Source organism: Arachis ipaensis, chromosome B1 (assembly GCF_059453495.1).
Source record: "Arachis ipaensis isolate K30076 ecotype BB chromosome B1, ASM5945349v1, whole genome shotgun sequence".
NCBI classification, from domain to species: domain Eukaryota; kingdom Viridiplantae; phylum Streptophyta; class Magnoliopsida; order Fabales; family Fabaceae; genus Arachis; species Arachis ipaensis.
The window spans coordinates 11,195,452-11,220,107 of record NC_142436.1 but is presented as its reverse complement, the minus strand read 5'-3'; the positions used below and the strand labels follow the sequence as shown (position 1 = coordinate 11,220,107).

The 24,656-nt window shown below is 32.4% G+C and overlaps 1 protein-coding gene across 1 annotated transcript in view; it reads right to left on the bottom strand.

The window, feature by feature from the left end:
- Positions 1-233: 233 nt before the first annotated feature.
- The window catches only part of LOC107646183 (naringenin 8-dimethylallyltransferase 2, chloroplastic-like), a 29,277-nt gene continuing 4,854 nt past the window's right edge, over positions 234-24,656 (bottom strand). Inside the window, exons 6-13 of the mRNA XM_088502510.1 lie at positions 21,590-21,679; positions 15,068-15,169; positions 14,668-14,763; positions 14,137-14,208; positions 13,966-14,061; positions 4,430-4,534; positions 1,645-1,707; positions 234-326 (exon numbers count right to left, since the gene is read on the bottom strand). Of these exons, the coding sequence (XP_088358636.1) occupies positions 234-326; positions 1,645-1,707; positions 4,430-4,534; positions 13,966-14,061; positions 14,137-14,208; positions 14,668-14,763; positions 15,068-15,169; positions 21,590-21,679 (717 nt within the window). The remainder of the gene's footprint in view (positions 327-1,644; positions 1,708-4,429; positions 4,535-13,965; positions 14,062-14,136; positions 14,209-14,667; positions 14,764-15,067; positions 15,170-21,589; positions 21,680-24,656) is intronic.

Genomic DNA, 24,656 nt, shown 5'->3' with positions numbered 1-24,656 from the left:
TAACACTATTTTGCAAGCATTGCCTAACATTTTGATCTTTGAACCCATTCTACCATTTAATTTTGGTTTGTTTAAAATATTCTATCTCATTTAGTGAATTTTTCTCCTCTTTAAAATTTTTTTCCACCATTAAAAAAGATCTAGCATTATGTTTTTGCTACTCACAACCTAAGAGCTTAATAAATTTTTCCACATTTGATTTCATTTTAGAAAAAAAAAATTTTAAACAAAGTTCAACTCCACCTTTTTATGCGTTTTTTAGCCATGTCAACCATTACCTCAAAATCTATCACCTCATCGATCTCAAAAGTCACCTTCACCATAACCTGTTATCACTATTCATCCCACTCAATTCACACGAATAATGTTAGGTAATCAATTTTTTTCAGCTAATATTAATTAACATTTTTAAAATTATTTTGCTTATTTTAAATTTTAAACCTAAAATCACAAATTTTTAATACTATATCCTAAACCTTAAAATTGGTTAATATATTATTAGATAACTAAAAGTTAGTTTTCTATGCTTTCTCATCCATTATACCATCATTGCCACCACACACATGTCAAATCTTCTCACATTCACCTTAACCACATAACTCAGCCATCTTAGATTCCTTCTCTGATATGCATATCTATATATGAGCCTCTAATAACCTTTATCCTCCCCAAATAGTTGAATAATTTTTTTAAAAAAAGAGAGAATTGATAGACTTAAACCCGCCAACCCGCCAATCCACCGTTAGACGGGACGGTGTTAAAATTTGGGATCATCTCATTAGGTAGGGTAAGACGGACTAGCCTGTCAAATGACGAAATTTTGGCGGGTCGAGATGGGATAGGACAGGCTAGCTTGCCTGCCACCCCTATCTGTTATTTCTGACACTACAATAGTTGGTTAAGGTGGCAAATGAACTTTAGTAACTCAAGGTTGTCCATCTCCCCTTTAATTTATAACCCATCCTCCTTTAATGTCAAATCATAGAATTTCTCTTCATCATTCTTCACTGTGTTGTTCTTGCTCATTGTTGCAACACCATTTCATAACTATGGAAGCGTGATTAGTTATGAGAGTCAGGCACCAAAGAGCTCAATTCGGTCAACCATGAGGACCTCAATCACAACAGGGTCGTGAGGATGAAGTGATGGTGTGGTTGTCTTCTTGTTCTTTGTTGATTGTACAAACTTAACACCTGATACTGATGTCTCAATTCCAATATTATTTTGAGTCCATTTTCATTATCTTTCTTCTTTCCAATATGCTCCGACAAACTCAAGAATTTTCGTTAGAGTCAGCTTCCATGATTATTTCTATTCTAAAATATTTGTTCATGAATACCTTAAAGAGTAGAGAATTCTTTTTGGTCAATAATTTGATCTCTAACACTATTTTGCAAGCATTGCCTAACATTTTGATCTTTAAAATTCATTCTACCATTTAATTTTGGTTTGTTTAAAATATTCTATCTTATTTAGTGAATTTTTCTCCTGTTTAAAATTTTTTTCCACCATTAAAATAAGATCTAGCATTAAGTTTTTGCTACTCACAACCTAAGAGCTTAATAAACTTTTTCACATTTGATTTCATTTTAGAAAAAAATTTCTAAACAAAGTTCAACTCCACCTTTTTATGCGTTTTCTAACCATGTCAATCATTACCTCAAAATCTATTGCCTCATCGACCTCAAAGGTCACCTTCACCATAACCTGTTATCAGTATTCATCCTATTCAATTCACACGAATAGTGTTAGATAATCAATTTTTTCTAGCTAATATTAATTAACATTTTTTAAATTATTTTGCTTATTTTAAATTTTAAACCTAAAATCACAAATTTTTAATACTATACCCTAAACCTTAAAATTGGTTAATTTTTTAGATTGAGCAAACAGTGGCAACACTTAATTTTCATTATGAGATGACACAAGCTTATTCATCAAGTTCTGCATAGCACTTTCATAAATTCAAAATCTTCATGTTAAATTGCTTATGTTGATAAGAAACCAAAAAATTTTCTATTAAAGTTAATGAATTTAGACAAAAGAATCAAGTTCAGATAAATGTTATAAGAGAAAATCTAAGAGAGCATTAACAGACTGATGGATATTCTATAAGCTCATAGAAAACTTTGTACTCAGATTAAAGTTATAACCCAATATATACAATAAATCCTGTGATTTATATTACAGAAAATTTTGTACTCAAAGTTGTAAATAGATCTAATCGTGATCACTGCTTAGTTTGAGAAGGCTTAAAAAAATAATATATTTAAGGTTCTTAAATCTTTGTGATATGAGTCATTGGCTAGTCTGAAAAAGCTTTAGAAAATAATAGGTTTAATTATTCTGTTGGTCTTTATAGTTTTACAAAATTTTTAATTAGGTCCCTATATTTTTTTTAATTGGGTCCTTACACCAAATTTTTTTTAATTAAGTCCCTCTTAGTAGTAATTGACTTCATTATATAGGGACCCAACTAAAAAAAAAATTGATGCAAGGACTCAAATAAAAGGAAAAAAAAGTGTAGGGACTCAATTGAAAAAAAAAAATTGGTGCAAGGACCTAATTAAAAGAAAAAAAAGTATAAGGACCTAATTAAAAATTTTGCGAAACTATAACGACCAACAGAGTAATTAATATCTAAATATCTCATATCATTGACTTTGAGTTGTAGTAGCTTGAGAAGGTTAGTATAAATACTATCTTATATCATTTGATTAATATAGTGAAAATCTCAATAGTTGTTAGAAATTGAATGTAGACATGTCTTGACCAAACTAATATACATCATTATGTGACTTCTCTTAACTCATTACTTTACTTCTGAATGAAGTTTTATATTTATTTTAATAGGCTTCTGATATCTATTTTATCTACAAGAACTTAAATTTTTTCTAAATTCAATTCTAACATACAATTTCTGCTACTTGTAAGCCAAAATCTTGATAAGCCTTTTTTAGATTTGTTTTTATTTTAGAAAAACATGTTTAAATACAATTCAACTTTTATTTTAGAAAAAGATAGTTCACATTATATTTGTACTTGTTCTTTATTGAAAAGCTACTAGTTTCATGCAATGAATTTTTGAAATTTTGTCTTTAGATGCTGTTTAATTTATACATATGTGATGAAAGTTTTCTTATCCAAAATTATAAGACATACATCCAAATAGTTCCCATTTGATACTAAAGCACAATACGATTGACGAAAGACAATAATTACTAAGTTTATGTATATAAATAATATATAATCAACCTGGGTAACTATATATCTAATGAAATTATTTTTTGAACCAAGATACATATAGCAGATGGAAAATTAAAGTTTGCACTATTTATTATATGAATAATACTACTTGTCCATCTTCATCTCACGAAATGTATAAGGATGTTCTCCACACAAAGAAGCTGAAAAAATAAAATAAAATAAAACATTTGAATTAGGGTAACTCATAGTTCACACGCTTTCATAACTTTGATCAAGATTGACTTTTAAAGGGTATGATAGTTCTATTTTAGAGAGCATCATTCAATCATGTAATAAATTAAATTGATTGAGCATGGCACCATAGCACCAAAACGGTTAAACCATAAACTTTTACTACTTAAATCTACGCACTATGGGAAATGGCTTCTTCTTTTTTCAGCTACAATATAATAAATGGGCATGAATACCACAGGCATGCTTAAAAGGTGCATATATAAAATCTTTAATTTTAAAGAGTATGCTAGGGTTTTTATTTTTTGTATTGTACTACAAGTATTTTTCAATAATGTGAAAATTTAGTATATTTTTATTTTGTACTGATACTACAAGTCTGAAGGTCAAATTTATGATTTTTATATTTTATTTTTTTTAAAATTTACAAATTTAAGGGTTAGATTTGTATTCTAAAACCAAACATTTTTTTGAACACGCAAATCGGATCCTTCAATTTAGGTTTTCTGAATTTTTTTGTTTTTTATCCAAAGTCAATTCTCAATTTTTAATCCTCTCCAAAACCGACATTTTTTTTTTTATCTCTATCCAAAATTTGACCTTCAATTTTTTATTCCCACCCAAATCTGAGCTTTCAATTTGTAGTTTCTAATTTTAAAAAAAATATATCTCTATATCTATAAAAATATACTAACTTTTCATAACTATGCATAACACACTCCTTTAATCCATTACCAAAAAAATTAACCGAGTATGTTATCCATAATTATATTGACATTGTGGAATTGGTTGCAGCTTTTACATCTTCTTTTTTCTCTTTTTCATTTTTCTTTTGTGTTTTTTGGAAAGTAGAAATAAATGTGTTTTAACTTATTTCTCAAAACAAAGAACAAGTGTTAAATACATAATCAACTTATGATATAACTTCCATTATGAAAAATATTGGATTCACCTAGTTCTCATATTACTTTATTGTAAAGTTATTGCATACCTTATAGATAAACATATAAAAGGATTGGGAGGCATCTTTGCTCTTTAAGTCAACAGAATTAGCACGATACCATAAAATCACAGCCATGATTCCATGTGCTAAGACCTAACAAATTGAATGATATATACAACAAAATCAGAACTTTATTAAAATAATGAAGTAATCTTGCTTTCACTTGACATTAATAAAGTTCTCTATGGAGGTGCATATAAAGTACATACATCTACATGAGAAAAAATTGGTTTCTAAATTAGTATCTTAAACTCCTAATTTCGTAGCGTGTTAAACGAATTGATGAAAACTATCCTTCAAGTTAATATTTTAATATTATCCTTCTAGTGAATAAAAGATATAACTCAAACATGTTTTAAATATTTTGGAATTATACTAACAAGCAATATTAAAGTTTTATTATTTAATTAATTAGCACAATTAGGGAATTGAGGAATTCCACTAGAGCTAACATAAAGTAATTTATCTATGTATGAGATATTATATAACAAAATATTTTTTTATGTAAATACTAAATCGGTATATATCCAAAAAATTTTGGTGCGGACAAAATGATATCTTATCTTTGTTATTAACAAAATGATCCTCAAAGTATTTTAAAATTTGACAAAAGTGACCAGTCATCAAATGAGTTATCTGAAATTTAAGTTTAAGAATGACGTATCAGTTAATTGTTAGATAATTAAATCAACTTGCACTATATCACCGCTATTGGAATTATCATGAATGATGACTAAATAAGCAAATAGCTAGAGTTACATGGATACAAGAATCAAGAAACAACTAGAATACATGAGTATGCTAAAAAGTTTGAAAAGTCAAAAGAACTAGAGTTCAAATTGAAGAAGACATGAAGTACCAAAAAAAAATTGAAGAAGACATACAAGTGATATATCCACAAGCTTCCTGCCGCCAACACTTAGGATAGTTTATTATGTTAGAAAGTGCTTTAGTTAAAGTGTATTATAAAATCACCGCCTATAAACATCTATAAATAGGTGGTATCATGTCTTTGTAATGTGTGTTCCTTAAAATAAAAAATATGATTATGAGAAGTGTTCTTTTGTTCCATGAGTATCATGAGTGTTGGTAAGTTTAAGAGATTGAAAATATAATAGTGCTATTTATGTGAGTAAGTGACCTTGGGGCCAATTAAGTTGTGGGTATTTTACTTTCATTTGGTATCAGAGCTGGTTAATCCAACGCCTGGTGTTTGAGAGTTTGTGAGGTGTGGGAGAGTTCTCACATAGTTGTTTATTCATAGAGTCGGTATGGCAAATACTTTTAATATTGTGTGGTCCGGTCCCAAGTTAGATGGAAAACTTGATTATAGTTATTGGGAGACTTTGATGTCTACCCATTTGAAGGCCCAGAACCTGTGGAATTTCATTGAACCAGGTTTGCAAGAAGGAGCAGATGCTGCCCAACAGAGGAGAGATCAATTGGCGCTATCTCAAATTCATCAAGGAGTAGATTATACGGTGTTTGGAAAAATAGCAAATGCCAAAAGTGCAAAGGAAGCATGGAACACATTGAAGCTGTCATACAAAGGCGTAGATAAAGCTTAGAAAGCAAAGCTACAGTCTTTCAGAAGAGAATATGAAAGGTATGAGATGTCTAGCTCAGAAATCATTGAGCAATATTTTACTCGTGTTACAGACCTTGTCAATAAGATGAGAGTCTTTGGAGAAGATATGCCCGATAGCAAAGTGGTGGAGAAAATTCTTTGAACCATGCCGATGAAGTATGACCATGTGGTGACTACTATACTAGAGTCCCACGATATGGATACCATGACGATTGCAGAGTTGCAAGGAACCATGGAAAGCCACATCAGTAGAATACTAGAGAAATCAGAAAAATCAACCAAGGAAGTCCTGAAAAGCCGAGTGAATTTAAACAATGTTGTAGCATCAAGTTATACACAAGAAGGACGAGGTCATGGTTTTAATTTTCAAAGTAGAGGCAGAGGAAGTTTCAGAGGTAGAGGTCGTAGCAATTACAACCAAGGAAGTTATAATAATTTTACACCACCTAATCAAGGAAGAGGTGGAACAAATTTCAGGCCTATTAACCAAGGAAGAGGTCGAGAAAATTTTTATCAAGAAAGAACCAATTTCAACTGCTTTCATTGTAGAAAGTATGGACACAAAGCAGCATATTGCAGATTCAAAATGGTGAACAACAATCAAGCACACGTTGCAGAAAATCAGCATCAAAATACTGATGATAATCTGGGTACTCAGACTTTATTTTTTACGAGTAATTCATGTGCTGAAGATGAAAATATATGGTACTTGGATAATGCTTGTAGTAATCATATGTCTGGTAGAAAGGAGTTATTTTCTTCAATAGATGATTTAGATAAACTATTATTGAAGTTCGGTAATAGTACAAAGATCCCTATTGAAGAAAAAGGGCACATACCAATTAGATTGAAGGATGGTTCTCTGAGTTATATTTCTGATGTTTTCTATGCTCCTGAACTTGATTACAATTTACTGAGTATGAGACAATTATCTGAAAAGGGATATAAGATGATAACTTATCGTGGATATTGCACTGTGTTTGACAACAACGGAAGGTTCATAGATAAAGCAAAGATGACTTCAAACAAAATGTTTTCATTAAAAATTCAACATGTCAATCCCTCTTGCATGAGTTATGTGATACTTGATGATAACTGATTGTGGCATATGTGGTTTGGGCATTTTCATTTTTCTGGCCTAAACTACCTGTCAATAAAAGGACTTGTTTCTGACCTACCACGGATTCATATTCCCAATTGTATTTGTGAGATTTGTCAACTGGGAAAGAAGCACAGAGATCCATTCCCTACGGAAAAGTCATGGAGAGCTAGAAGATTACTTGAAATTGTGCATTTAGATCTCTGTTCTGTAGAAATTCTAAGCAACGGTGGTGCATGTACTTTATCACTTTTATTGATGATTTTAGTAGATATACATGGGTATACTTTCTGAAGCAGAAATCAGAAGCATGTGATGTCTTTAAGACATTCAAGGCGTTTGTCGAAAAATAAAGTGGCTGTAAAATAAAAATTTCTCAGAACAGACAGAGGAACAGAATATCTTGCGTGTTTTGAATACTTTAAGCAACACAAAATTCAACACCAACTAACAACTAGATACATTCCTCAACAAAATGGAGTTACTGAAAGAAAGAATATAACCATCATGGATATAGTCAGATGCATGCTCAAGTCAAAACAAATGCCTAAAGAGTTTTGGGCAGAAGCAGTCGCAACAGTAGTTCATATTTTAAACAGGTGTCCAACAAAAAGTGTTCGTGATAAAACTCCAGAGGAAGCTTAGAGTGGAAAGCGACCTTCCATCCATCATTTCAGAGTCTTTGGGTGTATTGCTTATGCCCATGTACCAGATCAATTAAGGAAAAAGTTAGATGACAAAGGCAAGAAGTATATCTTTATTGGCTATAGCACAAACTCAAAAGCATACAAGTTGTACAATCCAGAAACAAAGAAAGTGATCATCAGTAGAGATGTGACGTTTGACGAGAAAGACATGTGAGACTGGAACAAAAAGACAGAAAAGCAGCTAACTATAATTCCAAATACATGTGATGAAGTAGAAGAAAGGCAACCTGACACATCTGAACAACTAGAATCATCTAGAAGATCGCAAAGAGAGCAGAGACTGCCTGCTAGATTAGCATATTATGAAGTTGGCAATGACAATGATCCATCTAATGAAGAAATCATAATTTTTCTCTATTTTCATATTGTGAGCCGTTGAACTTTGAAGAAACCTCTAAAGACAACAACTGGAAGAAAGCAATGGATGAGGAAGTTCATGCCATTGAGAAGAATGACACATGGAAGCTGACAGGTTTACCAGTAGATAAGAAGCAGATTGGAGTAAAGTGGGTTTACAAAACTAAGTATAAATCCAACAGTGAAGTTGATCGTTTCAAAGCAAGATTAATTGCTAAGGGATACAAACAAAAGCCAGGTATCAATTATTTTGAAGTATTTGCTCCTGTTGCAAGATTAGACACTATTCGTATGATTATTTCACTCTCGGCTTAAAATAAGTGGAAGATACATCAAATGGATGTTATGTCTGCATTTCTAAATGGCACTTTAGAAGAAGAAGTGTATGTTGAGCAACCTGCAGGATATGAAGTTCTTGGAAAAGAAGATAAAGTTTACAAATTGAAGAAAGCTTTGTATGGGTTAAAGCAAGCACCAAGAGCGTGGTATAAGAAGATTGATTCTTATTTCATTGAGAATGGTTTCAGAAGATGTCCGTTTGAGCATACTCTTTATATCAAGTTCGTTGAACCTAGAGATATCTTGATCGTGTGTCTTTATGTTGATGATTTAATCTTTACTGGGAACAATTTGAAGATAATTGCAAAATTCAGGGAGGCTATGATAAAACACTTTGAAATGAATTGGTGAAGAGAGGGAAGTTGTTTTCGTTCTGGTATTGTTTGCCATTGTTGCGGTTCTTTGTGCACACTCTCAATTCGAGGCTCATGCTGGTTGCAATAATCAACATCTCTCTCGCGGGGGGTTTCATTCTTCTCTTGATCACTATCCGGCATCATTTCACATTGAATGTATCTGCTTTGATCATGTTCCTGCTGGTGATTGGTTCTGCCCTTCATGCTCTTGCAGAATTTGCAACCGTCTAAGGAAAAAGGGATCGGAGGGAAGGGAACCGAGACGAGTGACAAAGGGGAAGGAAAAAGGGAAATTGCTAGGGATGTGCGGTTTGAGAATTAGGGAAGAAGATGAGAAAAAAAAGATTAAGGTTTTTTAGAAAATTAAATTTGGGGAGTTTTTAAAATTACAAAAATTAAAAGTGGATTTTTTTTATAATTATGATCATCGTTGACTGACACATCACTCCTAAATCTTAATTTCAGGTAATTGATGGTTGGTGACTTTTATTAAAGAGGTAAATATCAAATTAGTACTCGAAAGATTTTGATACTAACAGAATAGTCCTTAAATGATTTTAAAATTTGACAAGTGTATCCCTAAGCTCGTCGAAACACATTTCCGACGAGAATGATGCTGAGGTGGCCACCGGAAAATTCAAGGTGAAAATTTTAATTAATTAATTAACCAATCCAACCTGAAAAATCTAAAATCTCCCTTTCTGAATCCTAATCCCCCCATCTTTTCCCCCTTTTGAACCCTAACCTCTGCCGTCTCCAATGCACTCTCTCATTCATGAGTTGCCATAAACCTGAAAATCCTCGTGAACTCTAATCTAGCAAAAGATTCTCCTTCCCCGTCACACTCTCACTTTTTCAATCATGAATTGTTCCAAATTTGTAGATTAATTTACAATTCAAAAAGATTAATAACAATAAAGCTCAGAGAAATACAAACAAATTCATATACAATAATCAAAATAAAATAAAATAAAATAAAGCTCAACATAAACACCACAGAAGTAAGAGGCAAATTTAGACCAGGCCAGAAGAATAAGAGACAGAGGAAGCACGACACGGCGGAGCCAAGATGGAACACAGACATAGGAGATAGGGCAACGACTGGCGGTGAGTAGCGAGCAGCTACGAGCGGTGACTGGTGGTGGGGCAGCGAGCAGAGGTGACAGAACCGAGGCTGATGAGTGAAACGCTGCTGTTATGTGTGTCTGTTCTTATGTTTGACCACAAGGAGGGAAGCGAGTTACCGCAAAGCATATACCTATGAGGTGACATTGAGGAGACAACAGTGAAGGTGCAGGGATGACGGAGAGTGGGTTTAGGCAAGGCGACAGCGGTGAAGGCACACGGACGACGCGACGCCGACGAAGGAGACAGACGACACAGGAGTTGGCAGACGCAGAAGACCCGACGACGAGTTGGCGACCGTACAGTGTCGGTGATAGCGGCTCTGTGAGACTGAGAAGGTTGAGCTCTACTGTCGCTTTGGGGAGAATGCATTAAGAGTGTGAGAGAGTGCGTTGGGGAGGGGATTAGGGTTCACAAGGGGAAGGGAGGGGGATTAAGGTTCAAAAGGTGGATTATAGGGGATTAAGGGGATTAGATTCTGGATAATTAATTAATTAAAAATTCCATCTTGGATTTTTTGGTGGCCACCTCCGCATCCTTTTCATCGAAAATGTGCTCCGACGAGTTTAGGGACACACTTGTCAAAGTTTAACATCATTTAAGAACTATTTTGTCAATAACAAAAGTCAGGTACTATTTTGTCAGCGCCAAAATCTTTCATGTACCGATTTGGTATTTACCTCTTTGTTAAATTTTAAAATCTTTTGGGATGGCTGGTGACTTTTGTCAAATTTTAAAATCTTTCGGAAATTATTTTATTAATAACAAAGATTAGGTACTATTTTGTTAGTACCAAAATCTTTCAGGTACTGATATGGTATTTACATCTATTTTTCTTAGAACTATTTCTTCAAATAGCTACTTGTTATAATGTGTTTTAGAAAGTGATTTTGGCCACAAAATCTATTTATTTATTTTTTATATTAGGGAAAAGGATCCTCTCCATAAGAAGCGCTTCCATAGAAAAATAGTATTTTAGTGACATATTAGATAAGATAGACAAAAGATTACTTTTGTCTAATGCAAAGCGGGATAAAGCTAGACAACCCAATGTTGGGAAAGATCCACGAATTTAGAATTGGAAAGTGTATCTCCGATTGGAGAGTGAATCATTCACAATTTTTGTGGATAATTTACCAGGCAATGTTTCGAAGAATGAATTGTTTCATATGTTCAAGTGGACAGGAAGGATAAATGACATCTATTTGGCACGCAAGGAGAAGTATGGCCGGATCCATCTGTTTGCTTTCATCAGGTATACTACAAAAGGAGGGGCATTAAATGTCATTAAGGAGATGAATGGAATGCGATTAAGGAGTAAAGAGATCTTTGTGGGTGAGGCTAAGTATAAGAGTAGGATTGATGTCCGAAAAAAAAATCACTACGCACGATGAAGATGCCAAGGAGTCTCCTAATGAAAAACAGACAAAAAATTAAAGAAAAGGATATTGAGGTGAACGAGAAAGGGAGAGTTGTCTTGGAACACCATGGAAGTGAAAAACTAGAAGCTCAGAGGGAACCGTTGGAGTTGGGATAGGATGTGGTGGCAATGATGCCACAAGAGCTACGGGAGGCAGAGCATGATAAGGATAGAAAGGTAATTACCATTGAGGATTTGGATGAATGACATGAGAATCTTTTGAAAATGCGAATAGATAATCGTTTGGTGTATCCGACAGTTATGGTGAGTGTGGAATCTATGGGATCTCAAACAATCCGTAACGAAGCAGTCTCTGAAAGAACGGAGACTTGGGAATATGGGATAAACGGAAAGAAGGGGTTGATTTGGTGTTGAACAAAAGTTCAGTTGGGGCTGGGTTGAAGCATATAAGACCTAATATGTTAGTGGGATGTGGCGGCGAAGTGGTTGTGTGGTACGATGGAGAGTACGTCATCGTGCATTTTAAAAGGGTCTCCTTGTTGGCTGCTATAGGCGATGGTGAAGAGAAGGGCGTGGCTGGTCATGAAGTTCGCCAAAGGGTTGATGTCACGGTGAACAGCGTTGACGAGACGGATCTGGGAGCAGCGCGGAAGTCAACTGCTGGTGGCGGAGGTGATAATGTCCGCGCTTAGCTTGATGGCATGGAGGGCAGGGAGGAGCATGAAGCGCCTGATGCACCCGACGAGCAGAATCAAGCCAGAAAGGAGATTGGCGGAGGTACGGAGCATTGTTCGAACAGCACAGCGGAGGAAAACATTCCACCAAGTGTAGTTAATGAGATTCACGCTAGTTTGGACGAAAGTGATAAGTAGCATGTTAGCATATGTCTGATGAGGGGTGATGCAGTGTAGGATTCAGATTTAGAGGATGAGAATACAGTGGTGGAGAAAACTGGGTTGGAGGATGAAGGGGCTGTAAGGAACTTGGAAGATTCGGGAGACTCAGAGTAGGATGCAGATGGTGAAACTACTCAAAATGAGTTAGGAGGAAGTTGGGATAAAGATATGGCTGAAAATAGGACTGCTTGGGATCTGGCGGTCGTATCAGGAGTTGTTTTATATGATGAGGATAAGGACATTATGGCTATTCTCCAAGTTCAGAATGAAGTATTGGCACAAAAAAGAAGGCAAGCAAAACAGAAAGAGAAAGCGAGAAGGAGTCGCCCCAAAATTGGAATAAGGTGTGTAATAAAATTTTTAAATGATTTAGTTCGTGGAATATGAGGGGTTTAGGGGTATTGGAAAGTGGAAAATAGTAAAAAATTTAAGCGTAAACATAATATGAATATGATAGGATTGATAGAGACAAAGAAAGAGGTGATTACTAAGTTTGATGTAGTGCAATTTTGGGGTAATGATGCGGTGGGTTTGGAATTTGTGGGATCGGAAGGTGCTTCTGGAGGTTTATTAATAATATGGGATGATATAATGTTTAGGTTAAGTAATTGTTATAAAGGGAAGAGATAGTTGTGTATAGAAGGAGAATTGAGAAACAATAATTTTCATTTGTGCGGTTTGCTTGGTGTATGGTGCGCATACAAGGGAAGAGAAGCTTGCTGTGTGGGAAGAGTTGAGTTTTTTATCGGAAATATGTCAAGTTCATCTTTGTTATATGGGTGTCTTCAATGAGGTTGTGCCGTTGGAAGAAAGAAAAGAAGCTAGTGTGTTAACAGCAATATGGAATTTGTGAATATAAAGTTGTATGACTGTAAGTTTACATGGTTCAGGGGTCAATCGTGCAGTCGAATTGATAGAATGTTGGTGAGTTTGGTTTTATTGTTATCATTTGGAGCTATTGGTTGAAAAAGAACGACAGAATCTTCAAGAATCAAGAAATAGGTGTTGCAGGAATAGTTAACAAATCGATTAAGAGTTACAAAGAGTGGAGTGATATTTTATCTTTTGGGTTGTTGATGGCTTTTGCCAAAAATGATTAAGAATTAGTTTATTTTATCTGTTTAGTACTTTTTGTTGATGCTCCACCTTATTGTGTTGAGCTTTTTGTTTCAATATATATATATATATATATATATATATATATAGTATTCTAATTGAAAATAAAACATAAACGATTAAGGAGATAATTTTGAAATTATTAAACTTTTACTTATCCATAAAAGTTTTAAACGCTGATAATTTACCCACGAAAAACTAAAATTAAAGTTGTAGCCATAAAAAATGAATTTCGTATGACAAAATTTTTCAAATCTTAAAATATTATCTAAAAATCCCAAATTACCCTTTTTAATCTTATCTAACCCACTCTAATCCTTAACTTTTTACCATCACTAAAATTTTCTAGATCTCATCTACAACTATCGGTGCTACTTTCATCACAATTCAGAAGTTAGGTTAAGAAAGATAATTTAAAATTTTTAAATAATTTTTTTAAAATTTAAATAATTTTATCAGGATCAATTTTTTATGGATATAACTTCAATTTTATGAATAAAAATAATAGTTTACACTCAGAATAAAATTATAAGTTATGCAAGTAAATATCACGTTATTACCGTAAAAATTTTACTCCATAAGAAGGGAGATATTGCTCCCATGATAATGGCAATTCCATAAGCCATTTCAAGGAGTAAAACACATGTCCAGAATACCTAAAAAAATTAACAAGAAAGAATTTAGAAATATGATTATATAATCATGAGGTATTGCATGGGATGAGAAAATACCAGCTTTGGACCTAAGCGTACTGACAAAGTTTGTATACCGGCTGCCTTGTCTCCTTCAATGTCGGGTATGTCCTATTTTATGCCAACAAATATTGCTATATTAATTAGGAAAGAAAATTAAAGCAAAAGACCCATTGGTGCTAAAAATATCTAAATTTTAAGGGTTAAATTTTTTAATAACTCTCATAGTTTTATTAAATTTATAATTAAGTCTTTATACTTTAAAAATTTTAAATTGAATTTCTATATTGATTTTAATTTTGTAATCATATCTTTGTCGTTCCAAAATATTTAACTTAATAGAATATATTGAGACGACATATCTACTAGTAATATAAGATAAATAAAAATATTTTTGTAATGTCTACTGTTAAAAAATTTAATTACAAATTTAAAAATAGTATAAATTAAAATATCTAATTAAAAACTTTTAAAATATAGAGACAATCTAATTACAAATTTTAAAAAAATTTTAAAGACTAACACAATAATTTAAGTAATTTTAAATCTATACATAAAAAGGTTTCTTACCTTAGACAATATGATGACTGAATAGTAAAAGCTCATGACCAAAATGGTAAAGACTATTGATCTTGGAAATATAGTTGTCTTCTCGAGAACATAAGTCTAGAACAAAAAATTTCATTTGAATCCAAAAATACATTAGTCTTCTTTGAATACCAGTTTGCTACATTGAAAATTGAAATGCAACAAATCTAGTATTGTTAACTTAAAAATGTTTATGCTTGTTGGTTCATTCCTTCCTTTTAATTCTCTCTAAGATGCTAGTTGCAAATATTTTTTCAAGAATTTGACCTACATGAGTAAAATGTAAAAATGTGATTCTTTTAAATGCACATGCTAAAGCTAATGGATGCACCCTCACTACCAATTATATGCCTCAAAATAGCATAATTATGTAAAGTAATACCTTCATATGAAGAAAAGGTGCAACATTATTTGCTATTAGCATAGTTGGTACACCTGACAATAGTGTAGAAATTGTAGATTTCTTCCACCTTAACAGTGGCAACTGAAAATTTTTAGATATAACATGGTTATAATATAAAACAATCAATAATGTATTCACCATAAAATTAATATTACATATATGAGAACATTAAAAAGTGTATGTGCGTTGAGCCAATACATTTAAATCATCGTATCATAAATAAAAGTATATTTTTTGTTCTCAACGTTTTCGAAATTAGGGTTTTTACGGAGGGTGGAGGGTGAGTCTGATGATATTATATCTGATCCGATTGATAGAATACAGATTGGATCGAATTTTCGGCCATATCCGATCTGATTTGATCCATGTGCAACCTTAAGTAAAATGGGAATGAATCTAAATGACAAAAAAAAGATTAGTGTTAGAGATCTAACAATAAAAAAATAATGTCTCTCTTTTTAAATGGTGATGAAGATTTTATATGAACATAATCATCAATTGCGGAAGATGACAATCTACTTAAATTACAACATAAAGTCAAATAGATTTGCCAGTGAATAGAAATACTCATCAAATGGGTATCCTTAAAAAGACATCCAAAGATTTATTAAACCAAGCTTCATTGTTTTTGAGACCGCCAAGTAAGGCACACCTAGGAACATAGGGGATGGTGGAAAGCACTCTTTTGGAAAGATATCTAGATTATGTCCTTATCCATTTGTTAGTGCTTTTCCATGGTTATTTGATCTGGAGCCAACAAAATTCTTGCATTATTGACATGGGGTGATGAAATGAGTATGAGTAGGAATGACCTTTGGAGTAGAATTACGAGAAATGTTAGGGGACATCAGAATTTATTATTTTTTGTTATTATTTAATTATTAATTTAATTTTTTTAGTCCAATAATTCAACAATATACTTTATCTCATACTTTTAAATATTTATGATTAACTGATAATCAAAAATAAAAAATTATGATGACTCTCTAACATTTATCTAGAATTATAATGAGAAGAAAGAGCAAGTTTAAGAGCTAATGAGTATTATCAATTCTAGGCAATAACTTTTGGGATAGAATATACGTTTTAATTTGTTGGGTATTTGACTCTAACAAAGAGTATTCAGTGAGCTACTTTTCTTTCTAGGTATATCCTATCTTAGCTTTAAGGAAGTAAAATATTTGTGGAATGGAGTGGCCCATGAGTAAAAATGATTGCATGTTTTGTTCATATTCAAAGGCTAAATAACAAAAAAAGACTTTGTAGACTACACATATAAGCATAGATATCAGAATCGGACCAAATTGGCCGGTTCAACAAAAAACTGATAAATTGGTAGTTTGGTTGGTTCGGTTGGTAAATTAAACCGGACATGCATTCGAATTGGTCAACAGTGGTCAAATCCATTGAAAATTGGCTGGTTCGTGCGTCAGATCGAACTAGACCCGCCGCAGATCCACGGTGCACCTGCGGACCGCCAAACCATCGTAGGAACTCCCACTGGTACGGTACCCCAAAAATGATGAACGTGGGTTTCGAACACGGGACTGCGTAAGAACACAGCCTCCCCTTGCCACTAGACCCGATTCGGTTGGTAGATTGAACCGGACATGCATTCAAACCGGTCAACAGTGGTCAAACCCGTTGAAAACCGGCCGGTTCGTGCGTCAGATTGAACTAGACCCGCCGCAGGTCCACGGTGCACCCGCGGACTGCCAAACCATCGTAGGAACTCCCACTGGTACGGTACCCCAAAAATGATGAACGTGGGTTTCAAACACGGGACTGCGTAAAAACACAGCCTCCCCTTGCCACTAGACCCGGTTCGGTTGGTAGAGACGGGACTGCGTAAAAACACAGCCTCCCCTTGCCACTAGACCCGGTTCGGTTGGTAGATTGAACCGGACATGCATTCAAACCGGTCAACGGTGGTCAAACCATTGAAAACCGGCCGCTTCGTACGCAGATTGAACTAGACCCGCCGTGGGTCCACGGTGCACCCACGGACCGCCAAACCATCGTAGGAGCTCCCACTGGTACGGTACCCCAAAAATGATGAACATGGGTTTCGAACACGGGACTGCGTAAGAACATAGCTTCCCCTTGCCACTAGGTCAAATTTGTTTCTTATTAATATATATGACAAAAATTATATATATAACAAAACATGAATGATTTTTTATTTTTTTTTATTCTTTTAAGTATGGATTCACATGGATACCAAATAAGTAATAACACATAGTATACAAATATATTGATATATTAATATTAATTGTGTTATCTTTTTTTATTTATTTAAATTGAAAAAATATTTTGTACTAGTAACTAATTTATTATGTCTTTTTGCATTATAAATTATATCTAAGAATTGATATTTAATTGTTATTAATATATTTTTGAAAATATGCATTTAACTTTTAATTCTAATTTTATTTTTATAATTTTATATTTTTATTTAATCATGACCGGATCAACTGGATAAATCAATAACCCACTGGTTGAACCAGTAACCCAATGACCCTGACCGGGTCAATTACCGATTCGGTTCTGATAACTATGCATATAAGGTAATATAGAGATTTTAAATTGATGGGATTTTACTTTTGTATGCATGAGACTCCATGGGCTGTGCTTAATGAATGGAAAGAGATAAGGTTGCTCGACTTGAAGAAAAAATTGTGGGTTACTTTACCATTGTTTGGAATATTTGAAAACTAAGAAATAGAATAGTTTAAGGGATATAAACCAAAATGAATACTTAAAACGGTAAACATAAAGTTGAGTCTTGAATGATAGGTTAAAGTGTAGGTGAAAAATTTTCCTTTCTCTGATAACATGATGATGATCTCAAAACTTTTACATATGTCGAGCTTGGTTAAGACATCAGTATCACTACAAGAAATACAACGACCAAAATATTAGCAACTATTCAAATCGGTCGTTATTTTCATAACTTCTTGTACTGTTTGGAAGATAGAGAAACTAAGTAATATACATCTATTGGTCCAAATTTAGAGTAAATACTCAACCCGCTCCTGACAATTACTTCGAAAGGACTACGAAGCTCCTAAACAAAAAAAATACTCAATCCGGTCTCTGAACTTTAATTTATTTTTATGGAACTGACGATTAGCCCCTGTGCAAAGAAAAAAAAAAGAACATTGACACATGGACTAATCGGTCCCATAAAAGTAAAGCTCAGGGGCCGAATTAGGTATTTTTTTTATTAAGGGCTCGTTGTCTTTCGAAGTAATTGTCAAGGGTTGGTTAGGATTTTTCTCCCAAATTTATGACTGGTTGCTATTCGACATTCCTAATGGCAATGCCAAAGAGATGTTTGATAGTACCGTATGGACATTGATTTGAGATTAGTATTGACCCAAATGGAGGTAAGACATATAAATGAGGAAAATTGGTAGAGATGCTCATAGTTTGATTGGTTGTTTAAGATGTTAGTGCTCTTCTTGATATTTGTTGATTTATCATGTATGAGATTATGTGCATGCACTGTGTAGTTTGTTTTGGCTTGTATGAGGTTATGTTGAGTGTGTTGTTCTATGCTTATTAGACTATGTTGTAAGGTTGTATGAATCATGTTCATTTGAATTTGGGCTTAATAATCACTTAATTATTGAAAAAAAAAAGCTTTTGAATATAACTTGGAGTAGAATATACTTTTGTATAGAGTTCGAGTGAGTATCTTTAATTTAGAAATGTATATTTTGTTAACTGTAACGTTTTTTGCATGGCAAGCTAAGCATGGCAATTTTTTTCTAGCGGGATGGGTACTCGTGTGGATTTACCTGCTGGAGGACGAATCTGGGGCATTTTTTCACCCACAGGAGGTGAAGACAGAGACCTGCGAAATAAATGGAGCGGGTTGGGGAGTGAGGTCTCCACCTCGCGGGGACCCGTTTAATACCCGTATATAGGAATTGACAAAAATTCTCCTATTATATATATTAGTTTGAGAAACCCTAACTTTATCCCTTCTATTTTCTGTGCCGTCATTACTCATCATTGCCTCTCCTTCTTTCATATTCTCTCCCTCTCATCGTCATTTGCCACCCTCCTCTACTCTCATCGTCATTCGCCACCCTCGTCCCCTCTTACTGCTTCCACCTCTCACTCTCAAGGTCACCGCAGAAGGCAGAACCTTTGTCGCTATAGATCCTTCTCCTTCTCCGTTTTCTTCTCTCTGCCACCACCCTCCACTTTCACTGCCATCCGGCACCCTCGTCTCTTCTCACTGCTTCCACCTCTCACTCTCAAGGTCATTGCAGAAGGTAGAACCATCGCGCACCTGAGGACACCATCGCCGCAGAAGGCAGAATCGTCATTGCTTGAGGAGAACCGTCGTCGCTGGAGGCAAAATCATCGTGATAGAGGCAGAAGCATCGCCATCTTTATTTTCGGCAGAGTCAGAAGCGTTGTCGTATTCATCGTGTCACCATCCAACAAGATCATCAAAGGCAGAATCGTTTTGTTGCAGTCTGGTCTCTAATGCCGCCTCTAGCAAGATCGTTCTTCGCAGTTGACCGTTTTGATAAGTCAGCTTCAATGATATCTATGATTTTCATTTACCTTGAAATATTTTTTGTTTCCTTCGTTAATTATCTTGTGTTTATGTTATTTTTTTTTGAATTCCATACAATTATCTTATGATTGTGCCTCACATATGTGTCTTTTTTTTAATCATGCACAATGGCTAAAGGAAATTGGAATTGAATTTTTGAAGTTTTTGGTTATGTTTCGAGGATTTGTCGTAGTGGATAACTGAATATTTGAAATATAAAATTTTGAATGTTTGAAATGTTTGGTTATGTTTTGAAATTGAACTAAGGTTGTTTTAATTTTTGATTATTTTCTTCTTTTCCATGTAGGATTTAAACAAATCGAAATATACATTGACTAGTCACTACCATTACATGATAAATATAAAGAAGGCTTAAGATTTATGTTTTTAGAATGTGATGCAAATGTTTAATATTTGAATATGTTTGGTTGTTTTTTTAATATGTTTGGTACTTGAATGGAGACAATATTTATGGGTAGTTGCTATTTAAGTCTTTGAAAACTATATAGATTATGTTTGTAATGATAATTGGGATTATCTTTTTTTTTTTCAATTCTTTTCTTTTTTTTTTTTTTGATTTTTTTAAATTTGCGGATATTTAGGTCTTTGACAGATACAAAATCCTCGTTACTCATGGTGGAAACGGGGCAAGGACAGAGGACAGATTATGGTGGCAGGGGCGGGAGACGGGAGATGAAAATCCGTTGCCATTCCTAATAAAGACTAAATTACAAATTTTAAAATAGTATAAATACCTTATTAAAATAAAAATTTAATTATAAATTGATAAAATTTTAAAAACTAACCCAAATAAATTAACTTAAAATTAATGAATTTACTGTGAAAGAATATTTTTATTGTAGACCATGATAATGAAGGTTTCTCTTTTCCTCTCTAGAGAGATAAAAATCATTAATTATGATTTTGATGATAGAAACAGAAAATTGCAATTTGCTATTTATGAATATAAAAATATTAATTATGATTGTATCTATAAATTATTTAAAAGTGTATCACATATTTTTGTAAATTATGTCTCAACCTATTTTAAAGGACATTACTGTATTTAGGGATAGCAAAATTCCTCAAGATGCGAGAATTTCTGTGGAAACTATCTCGAATGTGGGAAATTTTTTCCGTAGAGATGGAGACGCGGGACAAAATTTTTCTTAGGCAGACATGGAGACTTGAGCAGGGATCCCTGTCCTGTCCCTACTAATCCCCGAAATTCATAAATTTACTTAATTGTCATTAATAGTTTATTTCTCATATATATTTTTTAGTCGTCCATACTCCATTCAACCTCTCTGCAACCACCCCTTCGACACTCTCTCGTCTCACCGTTCTATCACCCTCACCGCGTCGTTCTCTATATTCGTGGCATTCCTTTTCACAAATCTGTCGTCGTGACCATTCTCCTCTCTGCTGTCACGTCCCTCACCTCGTCTACTGCTCTGTGCTCTGACTCGTTGTGGCATCCCCACTACGTCATTTTGAAAGAAGTCACCATCTTATCGTTTAGATTTTTTATATAAAATTTTGCTATTTTTGTATAGAATAAATACTTTCAGCTCTATTCTTATAAAAATTAATAATTAGTCAGAACTATTAGAAAGATAGCTAGGACTTTGCGAAAAATAGGAATAGAGAGCAATATTCTCCCATAACAGAGATAGGAATGAAGAGCAAATTTGAAAGCAAGGATGAAGAGCAAAGAGACATCCTCCGTCCCCGTCCTACCCCGTTGACATCCCTAACCGTATCATCACCCATTATAAGAAGAAAAATCATTATTAGTACATGTCAAACGTTTACATAGCACCTTCAACAATATGTATAGCTATGTATAGTCTTGTTGTCATGTGAGAATAAATTTAATAATAATTAAAAACAAAATTTTATTTAGATCAATATAATAAACTTACATTAATTGAATAACTTGTGTTTGCCACAAAATATATAATGAGACACCACAGTAATGGCTTTGATTTTGTTATCCACCCAAGTCCAAAACTCTGAAGAAACAAAGGGGAAAACATATATAAAGGATAAGTGACATTTTCTATATATTTGTTAACAACAATAATTATCTTTAAATATCTCTTGTTTCTCATATCACAAAATAAATAATGCTATATCATCAATAAAATTTATTATTTTTATTAGGGCAGTGCTATGGTGTGGAAGAGTTTTTTTTTCCGCAGGTACTGAAGAGACGTGGTGAAGGATGGACTCTACACGTGTTAATGTTGATTGGACATGCATAAACAAATTCTGCGGTAAAGTAGATTTTGCAGAATTTGTCTTTAAAAAATAACTTAACGACATTAGATTAATTTTCGGTTAATGGTGATAATTATCTTGTTGGAATTTTTTCTATCTATTGACGCTTTTTGGTGTAATAGTGGGACTGATTGCAAATTTTTGTATTATTTAGTAAATAGATTTTTAGGCCATCAGAAACTTAAAGTTCAAATAATAATAATAATAATAATAATAATAATAATAATAATAATAATAATAATAATAATAATAATAATAAAAAACCAATTTAAATTGGTCGAGTGATCAGTTTAATATAAATTTGACTGAACGTTCATTTAGACATACGTTTATATTGTGTGAACATAAATAATTATTTTTCTAAAAATGTGATAAATTTTATTCCAACTAACTCATCCATTATAAATTTTAACAATAATTTTTAAGATTTTTTTTATTAATAAATATTAGGGTTTTTATTTTTCAAATTAATTCAAAAGTATTAGGGTTTTTATTTTCCAAAAGTGTGATAAAGTCCTATTCCGACTTCATCCATTATAAATTTTAATAATAATAATTTTTAAGCTTTTTTATCAATAAATATTAGGGTTTCTATTTTTTAAATTAATTCAAAAATATTTATGATACTAAATTTTAATATTGCTGAAAATTTTTTTCCATCTCATTTGTTATTAAAACGAAAATTATAATTTTGTAAACAATCCTTTATCCTTTATTTTAAATCATACGCCATAAACACTAAATTCTCACCACGAATCCTAAAACCTTAATAATTTAACCATAAACCTTTAAATTTAAATCCTAAAACTTTAATAATTTAACCGTAAACCCTCAAATTTAAACTGTAAATCCTAATGCACCTAATTACTAAACCCTACACAACTAACATTCCCAACCTAAATTGTATACCCTATATTGTAAATTCAAAAATCTAAAATATACTATGTAAATCCTAGCATATCAAAATTTCTTCTTCCTTTGCTACAAAAAACAACTCATTTATTTAATTAAAGGCTTTTAGGTTATTACACTTTCATTCTAAACTTGATAAGCTGAACTCGTGAGCTGGTGAACTGAATTTAAGTATGAAATTGAGCTCATAAACTAAATAAACCGAATTTGAACTTAAAGAAAAAAAATAATCCAGGAAGAAATAATTTAGGAGGGTGTGTAAAATTATAAAAATTGAAATAAACAAAACTAGTAGAATGAATTTTATTTGAAATTAATAAAAATTTGAAAAAAATTTAATTTAAAATTCTTAAATTTAAAATTATTAGTAATTAACGTTGCATGATATATTTTAAAATAAGTAATTCTAAATAAACAAGTTAAACAAAAGGACTACTAAGGTTTAAGGGTTATTTATTTAGTATTATTTTTTATTTTGGATTGAGTGTTTAGAGTTTGTAATTTAGAGTTATATTTTAGGATTAGATTAAGATTGGGATATTTTGGGATTTGGGTTTAGGATATGTTTTCGAAAGTTTAGTATTTAAAAGTTAGGATTTAAAGGTTAAAGGTGTAGGATTTTTAGTTTAGTGTTTAAAATTTAGTGAGGTATATATTTTTTTTAAATTAGTTTATAAATTTAAAATTAATGAATATTAATTTAAGATTGACAAATATTTAGTATATATTCTTGAGAATTTAGAATTTTAAAGATTTAGAATTTGTAAATTAATTTGATTTTATGAAAATATTTTTATTTTTATTTTAAAAAGTTTTATAAATACATAAAAGCAATGAAAAATAAGCCTAATATTTATTAGTGTAAAAATACAGAATTTGAAATAAACAAATGCAACAGAATGAATTTTAGAAGTCGAAATTATTAATAATTTGATAAAACCCCTATATCTTTCTCTCAGGCGCATCAATTAATATTACCCTTCCACTTGCTTCTGTTATTATTATTATTATTATTATTATTATTATTATTATTATTATTATTATTATTATTATTATTATTATTAAATGGACTAGTTATGGCTACCTTTAGAACCCAACCCAACCATTAACGTTTCCAAAAATTTATTGGACAACTCCAAAAAAGTTCAACAACTAATCACTACATTAATTTTTCAACTAATTTAACATAATGACTTCTATATATTAGACCATTTCTGTCGCATCTCTGCTCTTTCACAGAATATGTCTGGGCATAAGACAATCAACTTAACACGCGTAAAATTCAGCTTTCACCACGTCTCTTCAGCACCTGCTGAAAAAAAACCTTTTCCGCACCATAGCACTGCCCTTTTTATTAATATTTTTTCACCTCTAATAAATACTAAAAACTAAATTTTGAAATTTAAATTCTAAATCTAAAAACTAAAATTTTAAATCCTAAATTCTAATGATATAAAAATAACAAAAAATATTGGCCCTTCGTCCACAAAATTGTTTTAGTAGTCTTTATATTTACAAATTGGTTGTTGTATATACTACCTTAAAATTAGAATGCAGATATTTTTGCCAAATTAAAAATATTGTAAATTTTATTAGATTTGAATGTGTTGAGTTAAGATTAATTATATTACTATTACTATGACAAATCCCGATAGCAGACTTAACAAAAATAAGAGGCAATGCAAGGACAATTAATGTGATGATCCTACAGTTGGTCTTAACGGAAATGAAGAAGATTACTTTTTTTTTTTTTATTGTTATTTACAGTATCTTTTAATTTAATAGGATAAAAATTAA